Source organism: Zootoca vivipara, chromosome 3, assembly GCF_963506605.1.
Source record: "Zootoca vivipara chromosome 3, rZooViv1.1, whole genome shotgun sequence".
Lineage (NCBI taxonomy): Eukaryota > Metazoa > Chordata > Lepidosauria > Squamata > Lacertidae > Zootoca > Zootoca vivipara.
In genome coordinates, this window is record NC_083278.1 from 55,388,054 (window position 1) to 55,404,157 (window position 16,104).

General features: G+C 41.9%; 1 protein-coding gene across 6 annotated transcripts in view; it reads right to left on the reverse strand.

Moving 5' to 3' along the window:
* Positions 1 to 16,104, reverse strand: part of PTPRK (protein tyrosine phosphatase receptor type K) — a 341,441-nt gene that overhangs the window by 28,621 nt on the left and 296,716 nt on the right. For 3 of the 6 annotated variants that reach the window (XM_035109042.2, XM_035109041.2, XM_035109050.2), the window contains exons 15-16: positions 5,025 to 5,185; positions 3,076 to 3,111 (exon numbers count right to left, since the gene is read on the reverse strand). In XM_035109042.2, the coding sequence (XP_034964933.2) occupies positions 3,076 to 3,111; positions 5,025 to 5,185 (197 nt within the window). The remainder of the gene's footprint in view (positions 1 to 3,075; positions 3,112 to 5,024; positions 5,186 to 16,104) is intronic. The other 3 variants (XM_035109045.2, XM_035109048.2, XM_035109047.2) reach the window with 1 other exon arrangement.

The window sequence follows — 16,104 nt, forward strand, 5'->3', positions numbered from 1 at the left end:
GCTGGGAAAAATGAAGCAGTCCCATGGGATGTGGTCAAACCTTAGATAACAGCTAAAATGGTTTTTTTGGATTCTGGCCTAACTCTTTTAGCTCTGAAAGTTATAACAAGTTCCAAAGGGCCTGAAACACGGACATCTAAATTTTTTATTCCTCATGTTATAAAATGATGTTCCAAAGCCCCCAAACTGCCATGTATTTTGGGGAGGGGAGGGGGTGCTTGAATTCAATATGTCAAAGGGCATGGGAATTTGAGGCGGTCACTATATGGTGATGAGCTTTTTGGGTATAGATCAGATAGTTTCCATTTGAGTTTGGATCCATTTCAATGCAGTTTCTGGCCAGCATTTAGCACTTGAGTTCATTTGGTTGCACTACTGGTTGATTTATGCTAGGAAAAAGATAAAACAAATGTTCCTATGCTGGCCTTTGATTCAACTAAGATATGTATTCTGGATTACTGTATGGGAGACAATGTATTAAGGGTTGCTGCTACCTGCCAGGTAGGTTCCATAAAACTCTATCTTGATTCACATGCTGATTAGGCTTCAGGATTAAGCTGTCTGCAGATATGGACTGGGAATGGCAACAGAAATGTTGAATGGGTTTCTGGATCTGATAATGTCTGGACTGAGTTTGTTAGGCCTCATCCTTAACAATGCGGTACTACTGATGCTTTGATAGCCTTTGGCCTACTCTGTGGGAAGTGCACTGGCAGGCTGACGGTGCCATTAAATCTGGACCTTACACTCCTTGTTCAAGTAGCATTTGTGACACGAAGTGCTATGGCTGTAGTCCCTCCCATCTATTATTGTTTGCATTCGTCTGTCTTGAAGGGAAATGGAGTGCACCTCTGGGGGTGAAGGCAAAGGGCTGCATTAGCAGCAACAAAGGGACTTCTCTGAGGTGCAAGCCTGGGCAGTGTGTATGGAGGTCCTGGGCTGCCCAGACAGCAAGACTCGCCCCTCAGCATCGCTGATGTGGTCCAAATGAAAGCACGGCAATAGGTTTTGGCACCAGCTTGGCTGCAGGAGTTGCCAAAAAGAGGCGTACATGGTGCCATCCAACCATCTTAGGGACTTCACTCCAAACTTGTATCGGGTTCACTCCTTAGTCTTTTCTTCTCCTATCTAGGCTCTTGTAACATCTAGGTTAGATTACCTCTGTGCATTTTAATGGACTTTCCCTCGTAGATAATTTCAAACTTGCAGTGGTTCAATTGAACTGCACAGATTTGAAGACATTGTGTTTCTGGATGCACTGCCAGTTGCGGGCTTTGACTTATAAAACCCGAAATTACTCGGGACCAGGATATTTGATAGACCCTTTTCTCTTATATTTATTTAAAAAAATTCTACCTCACCCTTTAATATAAAATCTCCCAGGGAGATTCCAATATTACTGAAAATGCTCAGCAAGCAAGCAAGCAAGCAAGCAAATAAATAAGAAAAAAACAAAAGTTATGTCAAACCACCAGTCACACTTCTTAAGCCATTCAAAACATGGGTGGGAAAACACACACAAGAGGTGAAAATTGTACAGATGAGGTGCTACTTGCAAGGCCCTGTCGCTGGTGGACACCCACCACATTTAAAGAACATGGGTGCACTAGAAGTGGGACTCCTACGATGATTTCAACAATTAGGTAGGTCCATACAGGAGGAGGTGGTCCTTCAGATGCCAGGTCCTAGGCTGTTTATAGCTTTATGGTCAAAGTCAACCCTTCAAATTGTACGTGGAAACAAATTGGTAGCTAGTAAAGAACAGGATGTGCTTGTTTCCAGATGTCACTGTTAACAGCCCAACCAGCCTTCAAAAGCAGCCCCATGTAAAGTAAGCTAACCAGGGCATGGGAAACTGCCACTAGGTAATATATTTTCTAAGAAGGAAGCTAGTTAACTGGCTGTCTGGGTCACAGAGTAGTACAAATGGGAAATATGCATCTCGAAAGTGGGACTCAACAGCACCCTTAAAGCTAAGGACTGTCTCCTTTGGGGAAGGCAACTCTAAACAATACAAGCTGAATACTCATTTTCTATTTAGTCTTGTCTCTTGAAAAGTCCCTTTCTGATCTTTCATATTGGTTTCGGAATCCTCCTTCTTTGTGCTCTGGTTTCCCCAGTACAGTCATACCTCTGTTTGCGAACGTGATACGTGCGGGAGGCGTATTCGCAACCCGCAGCGCCGCGTCTGCTCACGCGTGCGACATGATTCGGCGCTTCTGCGCATGACATAATTTTGTTTCTGCGCATGCACGAGCACCGAAACCCGGAAGTAACCCATTCCAGTACTTCTGGGTTTGGCGTGGAGCGCAACCCGAAAACGCGCAATCCGCAGCGTTTGCAACCCGAGGTATGACTGTAGTTTGCAGCGGTGGTGCTTCAAAACAAACTTTGCAGTATCAGTTGGTTATTATTTCAATGCCAGTTTTTAGTTTTAAAAGCAAATTTTATTTTGCAGAAGATCAGCGATATAGGGTGCTTCCAGACAGGAGCATAATATGGCTAAAAAGTCAGTTGCTGCAAACTGGTCGCTACTCTTTAAAAACAAAAAAAAACCTCATTGGACTTTGCTGTTGGCAAGGGGAAATGGGGATTAAATGGAGACTGGTATTTTGATGCTGACACGTTGTGTGGACACTGAAAGGAACCTGCATACATGAGTAGCACTGATCCTACAATAAGTGCCTTTTTGGAAGCATCCATTATCACACTACCATATCAGGTTGAATATGTGAAACCACCACTGTTTCTAAAGCAAGGTCAGCTTTGAAAACAAAAATGTCACCGAAGCAACCACCAATTAAGCTGTGAAAACCAACAATTAGCCTCCCAAAGTGAGGGAGAAACCAGCTTTCCGTGCACATTTCAAGCCCAGGAAGGCCGTTCATTTCTCCTGACTATTTGATGCTGCCCGAGGAAAATGAGTACACCCGAATGTTCTGCCAACAGCAGGCTTGTATTTTCAGTCTGAAACAAGCTGTTTAGACACCCAATAAATATATTGGTTGACAGGAGTTATAAACCATGCAAGGAGATGAAATCCATGAAGGAAGAGATTATGGACTAGGTCCTCACCTAACACAGCAGTCGGCACAAGTGGATCATTGGGCACTGCAGGAAAACAAAGCTCGTGAAGAAATATATTACCTTCAATTGGTGTGTTTTTTGTTTTATCAATAAAGAAACATAGATAATTTTATAAAGTCACATAGCAGTGTCTATTAGTGAAACAGAGAATACACAGTCTGCTTTGTTGAAAGCAATATTTGCATTTTACACAATGCCATAAACGCACAAAATTATCCACTACGACCCAATTAGGCTATCGTCTAAGCATTTGCTGCTTGACAGCCACAGAGTAAACTCTCAGGTAGTTTTGCCAGTGCAGCTGCCAACACTAATTGAACAGTTAGGAAGCAATTGCTGCTATTAGAAACTCAGTGCTAGTCTAAATGCACCCTGTGTTTTTCACAGGGCGTAGCTGAAATGCCCTTGATTGAAACATTCATCAGCAAATTCTCTGATGAAAGAAAAGTGAAACATCACAAGTACTTAAATCAGCAAGTGGACACCTCACTTTTACACTAGTACTAAATTATGGCATATTAACCCTAATTTACATACAGTTCGTTTTAGGTATCTTGGAGACGTTCTCCCAAGGCAGGCATGGAAAAGAACTCCATGGGCTCACAAACACTCATTTTAAAGGAAAAGTGAGCTTTTAACACTTCCAAATTATTTCTAAGCATGAAAAGAATTTCTGATTTCACTGGCTAATAATCAGCGGTCTTTGGGAACAGCCAAGGACTGTGGAGGCTTTGGCAGCCCAAATCAACTGCTTAAGCACAAACGTCTTAAAATTGGCCTTCCATTGCATTACAGTCCAGCTAATTTTAGAGAGAGGGTTGGAAGCCAAATTCAAGGGTGAGGGACAAGGCCACCCTCCTGTGGAAGACCTGTGGAGAAGGAGGTCTTCTCCCTCATGCTTCGATTGGGTTCCTGCAGGGTCTTTCTCCCACTCTTGCAGGAACTAATGGAACAAATTGTTCCAGTAGGGAAGGGGGAAATATATTTCAAGGTACAAACCTGAGACTGAGGAGAAGAGTTCATCTACCACCCCTCTCAAATTGAATCCCCCATAGTGTCTTTAACCTACCCTTCAAGTAGAAAATTCGATGTATAGACCTACGTCTGTCACTAGAACAGTGCACATAAAGGCACTGAGAGAGTTACCACGGGTTAATTGATTTATCTTGGCTAAGAAAAGAAGGGACAACATACGCTCTTTTCTTAATAATGCTACCATCGTGCTTGCTATTACATTACCACCTAGAAAATGGTAGAAATAACTAGGCTGGGCAAAAAGGTACCTAGTTTTTTCTCCCAAACAGCTTGTAGCAATCTCTGAGCCTAACACTAGTTAGGAAAGGGACCAGCTAAGTCAACAATGTACTTTGAATGCCTTAGAGGGCTGTCACATTATACTACATTTGTACAGTACTGTATATAGATCATGGATGGGAAGTTCCCAACACCCTGCATCCAACCATGCCTGCCAAAAAATACTCTCTGGGGGTTTGTCCTGAGAGGGATCTTCCTGAACCAATAAAGACGTACCTTGGTTCCCAAACAGAATGCGTTCTGGGAGTCTGTTCGACTCCTGGAACCGTTTGGAAACCAAGGACCGTCCCACAGCCAATTGGAAGCCATGGAAGCCACGGCAGACGTTCGGCTTCTAAAATTGGAACACTCACTTCCGGGTGTCAGTTGTTTGGGAGCCGATTTGTTTGGAAGCCAAGGCGCTTGAGATCCAAGGTACAGCTGTACTGCTACTGGGAGTTGCTGGAGGAGGGGGGCCATCACTCAAAATCAGGGTTGGGTGTGAATGTTGCATGGTTCAAGTGTCTCACTAAATTAATTTATTTAGTGTAAATGTAACAGCACCTCTACAGAGCACCTATACACAGAAACAAAGTACCTAAGTTGCCAGCTTCAATTACAACGACCATTTAAGCTGTACTTACATCTGGGGCTGAAGTTATGGGAATCCATAAAGGTGACCGAGAGAGGGTCCTCTGCATGAAGCGTGCTTTGATCAGCGTAACTCCTGTCCATTGCATTCACCATATGGGTCATTTCTTGCCTGGCGTTTCCCATTGCATCTTTGCGTTTCTTGGCAAGTTTGCTGCCCAGCCAAAAGCCAAAAGAAAAAAGCAAAAAAATGAAAGTCATCATAATTTTTCTATCTGGTGATCAATAACATATAACAGTACCAAAGTGAAAGAATCTCTCAAACTTAAGAGCAGCTTTAGACATTCTGGTACCCAAAACCACGGAAATGTTCAAGTGCCTTGCAGTTTCAGATGATGAGTTGCCGTTGTAATGTCTGGAAAGGAACTTGCACAGGAAGGGTGTTCAACTTGGGTACTTTTCATCTTTAGAAACCTGCAGCCTAACCGCACTGACTCAGAAATAAGTTGGAAATATTTCAGTTGGGACTGGCTTTCAAGTGGGTAGAATTGGGAGTTCTACCTGCCTCCTCCCACTCAGCCGCACTACAGCCGGGGGGGGGAGGGTCAGCAGGCAGACCGTTTGAGCAGCGTGGAGCCTGTGCGCCTCCAAGCCACCGCGTCTCTCCCAGGGCTGCAGGCTCCGCAGTGAGTGCTGCCCGTCATTTTGTCACTCCCCCTCAGTGGTGACACCCAGGGCTGCCTGCACCCACCACAAAGAAAGAATGAGAGCACCCACTGTATTCCTATTTTTTCTTTTGCAGCTGCAGCTTGAATCATCCCTTCCCTGACATCATATAACTTCACTCAGAGGACAGGTGAGCGTGGTTTGCCCCAAACCCTAAGGTGGGCTAAGTTTTGAGACCTGATAGGACAAATTAGGTTCCCTACCATCACCCCGAAGTGTGGCAAATGGGGGAACAATATTTTGACTTCTGTGCTTATACTTTTAAAAAACAGAATTCTGTGCTGTTCACACAGTCTCACAGAATCTCACAATGTTCACTGAATCTCACAGGATCCAAACTGTGCGTGCAAAGGCATTCCTATATGGCTGATATCCTTCCCATTTGTACACACCAGTGTGCAACCACTGTCATATGCAGAGGGAAAAGCTAGATGTTCACTGGGAGGGGCTGAATCCTTAAGGTACAAGCAACTGCATTAGATTATCCTAATTAGTTCACAAAAATTTGTAAAACATTGGTGGTTTTTCACAGATAAAGCACCACAAAACACCATCTGCACACAGAGCACTCAATTTGCAGTTAAACACAAATAATAATAATAATAATAATCATCATCATCACATCAGTACTCCTGCTTTCAGGACAAATGTTTATTTAAAACTGTGAAATCCCAAATAAGGTCATCAGGATAAACAAAATAAAAAAATCCTTCCAGTAGCCACATACTGTTTTGTTGCCCCCTGCATACGCCCGCTCGGACCAAAATCTTGTACCCTCGAATTCTGGAAACCACGGACAAGCCGCTGGAGACCCAATTAACATACCTGCTGCAAGATGATGATTCGACCAAAACATTAATTGTAGCAAGATATTTGATTTCAGTTCTTTCTTACAAAAAACAGCATAACTTACTTTACGACTACTGACATCAAGCTACATCATTCGAGTAACCTTCTGATCTGAGTAATGAAAAATGAAGGCCTGCAATGCACTAACGTTTTAACCATAGCTAAAAGCCCCACAAAACTACTTGAAACGTTTAAAAATGTTGTACATAAGTCCCTTGTATGAGGGACTAATTTTGTCTGATTGTTCTGATTCTTTTATGTTTTTATTTTGTCTGACTGTTTTTATGTATGCCGGTTTTATACTGTTTTATCCTTGGTTGCAGTGCATTATGGGCCTATGGCCGAAATAAAGTTTATCTATCTATCTATCCTTCCAGTAGCACCTTAGAGACCAACTAAGTTTGTCATAGGTATGAGCTTTCGTGTGCATGCACACTTCTTCAGATACACTGAAACAGAAGTCGGTGTATCTAAAGAAGTGTGCATGCACACGAAAGCTCATACCTATGACAAACTTCGTTGGTCTCTAAGGTGCTACTGGAAGGATTTTTAAATTTTGTTTTGACTACGTCAGACCAACATGGCTACCTACCTGTAACTGTCATCAGGATAGTTTATCATAATATTTACTGCATAATAACAACATGTTGGTATACTATGTATTAAGTATGTGTGTATGAAACATATACTGTATTAAAATGTTCTTAACGGGAGACACCGTTATAATTTAAGGAACAGCTGAGAAAGCTATTTCTGGAATATTAATGGATAAGTAACAGACATCTTTAAAATGTGCATACATGTTCTTGCTTAGAAGTCATGCCTCTTGAGAAAAAAAGATCTGCCTTGTAAGGGATGTCTAGATTTGGTGAAGAAGAAAATGTCCTCCGGACATACTCAAAGACGCTCTTCTCATACTATTGAGAAAATGCACTTACAGCTAACAAGATATGGATCCATTCAGATACTTGGCACTGATAAATCTCTGCTCAAATTCAGGAACACAGCCCTCGTGTGCTTGGTCACATGTAGACCTAGACTGCTTCCACACTAGAGGTGTGCTGCTCACCCTTTGCTACTTTATCACAATAAGCCTGAAGCAGAAACATCTACTAAGATTCCACACAAGCATTGAGTGTAGCACAATATTATCACTACTGACCATACATACAACATACTTTCTTGGCCTGACTATTCTTTCTCCTGGACATTCTTGCTTCACTTTCTGAGAAATATTGAAAGAGTTAGGTGTCAGTTGCTGTGGCTGCATTTTCCAAGGCCAGTGCCTTATAAATAGTTATAATTTGTAATAAAGACATAACTTGACTGGAAAATAATTTGGAGGTACTTTCCCACCCAGTGAATTGTTCTGGAATGCCCTATGCAGTAAGATTATTGACGCTAATTGGATGTGTACCTGGTTGGGAAACTTCTGGAAAAACTAGTTGGATGAATATAGAAACAAGAAAGCAAAAATTGTTAAATACATATGCAAGTCGAAAACTGCTCTGGGTCAACCCAACACAGCTATTCCTTGGCTAAATTTACACTACATCCACTCAGTAAACAAGACAGCTGCACTACCAACCTGCACCACCAGGATGGGGGGGCTGTTTGCCTCAATTCAATGCCATGAAGAAGCATAGTAAGGGGTTGAGCCAACTGTGTGATGCTGGCTGGACCAATCTGGTGGTGGTGGGGGTGGGGCAAGCTTGTCTTTAAAGGCAGCATTGTGATTTACTTTTGAGGGCGTTAAACAAGGCCTGTGAAACTTTCTAGTTGGCAAGTGGTGTGATGGGTGTCAAGCACAAGTAAGCTTCCTCTTGTGGTAAGTGCAGAAGAAGAGCACCCTTGTGCATTTTCATGGTGAGGGGCTGCTAACAAAATATCCTGCTACTGCTTCCTGGTTTAAGGTGCTTTGGCAAGAGGGTTACCCTTGAATTATGACACTTCATTCTATCCAAGACTGTTCAGCAGGGGTGGGAGGCAAGTGGCAGGTGTTTCCTTGGCATATTGTTTATGAAGAACGAACAAACAAACAAAAGCATGCATCATTTAGTTAACTTGGAGCTCCTCACTGCCTATCTTAAATTGGGCAGAGTGCCTTCCTAGTTTTTACCTTTAACAATTGGAAGCCTGCACTATTAGAGTGTAGTTAAGACTGGTGAAAAACTAAATGCTCAGGGCAAACCCCTACAAGTTTAATAACTAGTGACCCATAGTTAAATCTTTTTAAAGTCTTGTGTCTTCGTTCCAGAGTGGGGGAACAAAGACATGAGGCGGTGGTGGGTGTTCCTTCAGCTGCTTGTGAAGCAATTGCCAATATTCAGCTATCATCTCATTATATATTTGCAGCAGACACGGCATAAAATCAGTTTTGTGATTGTGTTTCATACATGGATTTGCAGGTCCTCCATGAATCTCTGTTTCTCTGCATACACTTCCCCCTAAAAATTACCAGTGACTATATTTAGAATTGTAGCTGTCAAGAACTTTTACATGTGTAAAAATGGGATAGCAAGAACTAAAAATATAGGAGAGTTATTGCTGATCTTTAATCCCATCATACTGTTCAAGGCTTTTATAGTTCAGATGGCTTTTTCTCACCTATATACCAGTACTAAAGCTCTCAGTCTTCCAGTCTTAATGCCACATTTAGGAAGGAAGAGGGGCGGGAAATAACCAGTCCCATCTCTTCATTTCACAAAACCCATTTTTGAAGCACCCCTTCTTATAAGACTTCATAAAACCCTTCAGGATAGTCTATCAGATAGTGAAGACTGCAGCTAGGTTTCTGGTTAAGACAAGCTAAAAAGTCAACAGTACTTAAAGCCTTGCAAGTAGCTAAGTAGGTAACCATGAAAAAGTTAATTTCCCTGAAAAGGCTGTGGTGCTGTGATCTATAGATACCAAACTTAGAGGACATCTTAAGTATTTCTATGCACTGAGCTCCGAAGAGTATCAGCAGCAAGCAAACAGGTAGTGCAACAGGAAAGACACCATTAAATGATTTTTGTTGGGTGCATATATTAAAAGCACTACCACTCTTTTCTCTTAGTAACTCTCTTTCCTATGCCAGTCCCACAACTTGTGTTTGGGCTAACCATAGTCCTAACTGGTATCAAAATCCCCAGCAGTGTTATGTGCATGTGATCATTGCTCTGAATCAGAGCAATAGATTTGTAAAACATATTTAATTTGTGGACACATCTGTATTGCTAGCAGCCACCAGCTCCTTATAGCTTTGGTACTCTAGCTCAGGCCATGCAATCTGTTGTTTTGGGAACAATCAGCAATTTGTGTCGGGGGCTGCAGAGAGTAGATAGTCATTGTTAACTACCACAGCATTCACCTCCATCAGCCTATGCAGTTGGGTAAGTAAGAAGGAAGGGAGTAGAGATCCTCTATTATTTTGTGAAAATTGCATAGCTTAATTACTTCTGGCTGCCCTAACTGTTATTTAGCAAGGGAATTGCAATTTGTCATAGTAAACTCAAGGATAACAAAGTCAGGCTACAGCAGCTTAGGTAGTTTTTGTTTTTTTTTATCAAGTAGGTTTTTTTTTAATTAAAAAATTGATATTTCAAAAACCCTCTCCATTTAACACATGATTCAGATTTACTGAAGGGCAGTTCTATTCAAGTGCAGGCCTGTACATGTATTATATGGCGGCCTGTTTTGAATTAGTAGCTTTTTTTAACCCTGCATTAGGCTGCTTCAAACTTTGTCCATGCTTCTACAAACCATTCTGACTGTTGCTACCATTTGACACATCCCATGTGCAACATACAAGATAGGCATAGATCTCGTTGACAGGTCTGTTCCCCGAGAGTAAGAGAGATCAAGCACTTAAATGCTTCAAAGAAAGCGTAACATTGCAAGCTCAGAAGAAATATCACTTTCAAGCAGCTGCTGGATCACATCTCCCCCACTGTGAGGAGAAGAACAGGGCAGGAGCGAGGAGGAGGAGCCCAGAAGCCTTCTTCAACTTTCCCAATGATAATTAGGTGGTTTTGGTGGACAAGAGGGGAAGAGTCAAAATGCACAGAAGCCTTGGAGGGCTCGTGTCTTTTTGTTACTTGACAAGAGGCCAGCTACCGACCCACCCACCCACCATTGTGCCCTCGTCTGGCTGGGTGATGGTGGGCAAAGTGCATCACTTTTACTTCATGTGGGGCTCCTGACAAGCCCACTGTATGAATTGCTCACATGTAGGTCAGAACCATGTACACTGGGGAAGCCCTTTAGTTCCACCCCCATTACTGCATCAGCTTACTTCAACCACTGCACATTTTACACGTTTTTATTTTGTAAAAGAACACCAACACATGAAGGCCACCTTTGTGTGTAAGGGATCTGCACAAATGGATCCGGTTGGGTTGGGCAGGTTTCTCAAGAGCCCTTTGTGTATGAGGCCATTTACAGACACAACACGCGGTGTCAGAAGTGGAGTTTAAAGCAGACTCACACTCTAGCACCATCCTAAAGTTTAGCCTAGCTACTTTTTCTTTCTTTCTTTCTTTCTGGGTGGTGGGTGCTGTGAGAAACAGTTTACATTCCCTGTCATTTCTTCCCCTATAGTGGGAGGACTTCACTCTGCCTATCACGTTGCATGAACCTAGAAAGAAGCCCAAACTTGATTTTAGAATGAAAATTAAATTGTAGTGAAACAAAAAGAAACAAATAGATATATAGAAATAATGTTTCTACATTCATTTAGAATACAATATCCCTTTAAAAATAAAAGCGAAAAGCCTTAGAAAATGTTTAGCTCCTAAAAAAAAATATATATGAAAAAAGATAGCAAAGTATTAATACTTTTTTGTCCCTTTTTTTGGAAAAGGGATACTGCATCTTCAATACATGTAAAGAAGTAAGTCACCCATTTCTACTTACAGGTAGTAGGAGTAAGAATAGTAGCTCCTCCTGGCAAGCAAATCACAGACAGTGGGAAAAAAGAAGCAATGGTGAATGAAAAGCGTGACTCTGTCACATTCAATAAAGCAGAGAAATGTGCGTTTTTTAATAAAAAAAATCATGTTTTATTGGTTAGCATTACAAACTTGCTCATGCACTGATTAGCCTTACGGTGCCATGCAATTAAAAAAATACGTTAGCATATAAAAAATGATTTCGGTATTAGAAAGAGATTGCTGGAGAAAAATGACATGCTGACACTTGATTTATTGCGAAAAAAAGGGAAATTAAATGGGTTATGTATTTTCATGCAGTTCAGCATAAATGTGATGACTGATAACTACCTAAATGTCATGACATACAGAACAGGTGTGTACAGGTCATGTGCTCTCAATCGTTCCTTTTCTTTTTTGTCTAACTTTCAGTTACAAACTGGCAGAGCTGTGTTAACACACAACTAAGATGGCTGCTTACAAGTATACAGGTGTAAGCAGGTTTTTTTTGGGGAACATCCTATATAGATAATAGGTCTATGCTGTCATTTTTGCAGTAGATGTGCATGTATACTTAGGCATATATAAATATATAGAGATATATACACACACACAGCTTCTTCTTCTGCTGCTTCTAAATCTTAAAAATGAAAATGTTGATACACACATGCTTAGCTTAAAAAAAAGTACACAAATGGAAAGAAATGAGGTACATTTGGAAATATTTCAACAATGGTTTTAAAAAAAGTTATTTGCTATTTAAGAGATGCAGTATCCCTTTTCTTATGCAGTTTGATTACTTTGTAAAACTCTATAACAGCTAATAGAGTTTCATCTACTTCAGCTTCAAATCAGTTTATACAAAATGATCAGGCAAAGCATAAGACACCTCTGATTCATGAAATTATACAGAACTGCTTACCACTCAGATTTCCCCCCAATAAATCAAATTTGGAAATCTGTTTCTATCATAGCTGCCAAGTTATCCCTTTTTTAAAGGGATTTTCCCTTATGCTGAATAGGCTTCCTCGTGAGAAAAGGGAAAACTTGGCAGCTATGGTTTCTATGCGTAAGAGTAATTAAACCAATGTGAAATTAGCAGGTATGTTTTCTGATCTTCCTAAAAGTATTAATAACATCCAAGTATCAAAAGGGATACCACATGATGGAATCACTAATATGTATGTACAGAATGGTTATATTTATAGCACCTAGTAGTATACAAGCGCTTAAGATTAAAACTTAGAGCATATTAAGTCTAACTCCATTGTGTTTACAGTGTGGTGATGTATACTGGGGGGGGGATCATTTAGTAAAAATAGAAGGCAGGAGGATAGATTACTTTAGAAACCTTGTTAACATAAAGGGCTTCAGGGATTTCCAGTTTTGTTCCACTGAGTCAATGGGAATGGCAATAGTTTCACATAATTAAGGTCACTGATGGGCTGAAACTACCACAAGATGAGAAAGGTGCGTATGTTGGGAACTCAAATGCACTGGGCTCAATATTACTATTCTAGAAAAGCTTACAAATCTTGATTGAATAAGTCATAAAGGCTTATGGGCAGTTAAGTTTCCACACAATTCAGACAAATGGTATACCACACTTATAGCATAGGCTTTTTGTCAGATGTGAGGAACCCTGGCCATCAGCCCCAGCCAGCATGGTCAGTGGTCAAGTATGATGGGAGTAATTGAGCAACATCTGGAATACCACAGGTTCCCCCTCTGCTTTCAGTGGGGCATGGGTCTGAGCTGGTTATAAGCCTCTGAGTCAAGATACCTATTATATTTAGGCACATGAGATCAACCTAGCTCTGCCTGCTGAGAATTTTGCTCTCAAACATGCAGAGAAATATGGAGCTTGCTTTTCTCCACTTAAACTATCTCCTTTGCAACCCAGTTTACCCCATGAGTTGGGAAGGAGGAGGATTAGCGGGAAATTACCAACCATCAAGGCAATAAGCTCAGTCGAACAGTAGACTAGGCCGTGAATCCTCTTTACTGTGAGTTTGAATATACTTTCTGCAGCTCTCTCTCTCTCTCTCTATGGGGAAGTTCCCAACATACAGAGCCAAGGGGATTTCATTTGGCAAACATTATGTATGAGCCTAACTTAAAGATTTGCTAGCAGCTAGACCATTTTAATTTTCAAACACCACACCCAAAAATAGTCATGTGAATGTCCCTTTAAGCCAGCTCTAATATAACACTGGTCTTGAAAGATCTACATTGGCTCCAAGTACATTTCCGGGCACAGTTCAAAGTGTTGGTGCTGACCTTTAAAGCCCTAAATGGCCTCGGTCCAGTATACCTGAAGGAGCGTCTCCACCTCCATCATTCTGCCTGGACACTGAGGTCCAGCACCGAGGGCCTTCTGGCGGTTCCCTCATTGTGAGAAGCCAAGTTGCAGGGAACTAGACAGAGGGCCTTCTCTGTAGTGGCGCCCGCCCTGTGGAACGCCCTCCCATCAGATGTCAAAGAGAAAAAACAACTACCAGACTTTTAGAATACAGTTGTGTATTCAATATTAGATATGTCTAAATTCACTTCTGTGAATCCATAGATGGCGGATATGTATGAAACACTCTCTTCAATGACCAGGGATCAATTGCAAGCAAACAAGAGGACTACCCAATTAAATCAATGTCCTGGCTCGGCCCCAGACACACTGATCAGATGTTTGGAAGCTGTGGCTGGATGGCTACGTGGAAGCCAATTGAAGTTAAATCCTTCGAAGACAGAGGTCCTCTGCCTGGGTCGGGACAATATGGGGTTGGGGAGCCAACCCCCATCCCTTGCGGGGACGCAATTAGTGCCAGTGCCATTCGTTAAGAGTTTGGGTGTAATCTTCAATGCCTCTCTTTCTATGGAGGCGCAAGTTACAGCTACAACAAAGTCGGCATTTTTTCATCTCCGCCAAGCTAAGCAGTTGGTCTCTTGCCTCGCTCGCCCTGACCTCGCCACTGTGATCCATGCGATGGTCATCTCCAGGCTTGATTATTGTAACTCATTCTACGTGGGGCTGCCCTTGAAAGTGACCCAGAAACTCCAGCGGGTGCAGAATGCCGCGGTGAGACTCCTTACAGGGTCTCTGTTACAGGATCACATTGACCCAGTGCTATACCAGCTGCACTGGGTCCCGGTGGAGTACAGGATCAGGTTTAAGGTGATGCTTTTAACCTTTAAAGCCCTATATGGCCTAGGACCCTCGTACCTACAGGACCGCCTCTTCTGATATGCCCCACGGAGGACTTTATGGTCTGCTAACAACAACACCTTGAAGATCCCGGGCCCCAGGGAAATTAGACTGGCCTCGACTAGAGCCAGGGCCTTTTCGGCTGTGGCCCCAGCCTGGTGGAATGCTCTCCCACAAGAGACCAGGGCCCTGCGGGATTTGACATCTTTCCGCAGGGCCTGCAAGACAGAGCTGTTCCGCCAGGCCTTTGGGCAGTATGCAGTTTGACTTACTTTCCTTTGTATCAAACAAGCCTGAAGGAGGCCCCCAACCAGCTCACATTGGAAACAGTTGGTCCTGGCAAGTATTAACCACTCTCAGTTCCAACCTGATAATTGCCACCTGCCCAGATTTTAACTTGTCTGAATTAATTTTAAGATGTATTTTAATTAATTGATGTCTGTTTTTATGCATATTGTGTTGTTTTTACGATGTTAGCTGCTCTGAGCCCGGCCTTGGCTGGGGAGGGCAGGATACAAATATATCATTATTATTATTATTATTATTATTATTATTATTATTATTATTATTTATTATTACCCTGACATTTATATCTAAATTAACAGAGTTTATCAGAAAGTCCCTATAAGCTATATATCCAGGATCTGATGGTGTGAAGGTACACACATTGCAGGGTGTCCCCAATGTGTTCATGTTGAAGCATGAACAAGTTGCGAAAACACTTAGGCATTGTGGCACATATGTATGAAAACGTCATAAAAATCAGGTTCAATATATCTAAATTCACTTCTGTGAACTTGAGCAGGTAATGAAACTAGAGTTTTGATAGTGTTGTCAACACTATTATCCTCAAAAGTTATCCTCAAATGTGGAAATATGTGTTCGCACATGTGTGTATGAGGACACCCGCCCTGGAAAAAAATGGGATTTGAAATTACAGTTACTGAGAGACTGTGATTTCAACACGTGGCATTCCATAATAGTTTTGAGGTTTCTTCCCACTTGAAACACACAACAAATGCATTTAAATGGATAGCTACTGAAATTCAACCTGGAGTTCTGGGGAATTCTGGTATAAGGACCTGTAGAACAGGCTGGGCAAACAGAAGTGCTCCAAAGAACTCTGCAACCTCCAAGCCAGACTTTGAGAAGTTCCTATGCTGTGCCAGCTAGGGAAAGCTGTGAGCTTGACTCCTTTTACATGCCCTGTGTAACACATCCCTCCAGCAACTGGGCCCATGCCTATAGGCCTATTTTTGAAACGAGAAGATCTAGAAATGTATTTCGTTTAAATAAACTTGAGATTATAACGCAAGTCTGTGGGTCACCTAAGCTGCAATACTGTGCCTGTCTACTTGGAAACAAGTCACACTGCCGTCCAAATGTGCATAGGATCATAGTTTTTAAAAATGTAAATCTGGGTCCACGTGCCCTATGTTTTGCCCTCTC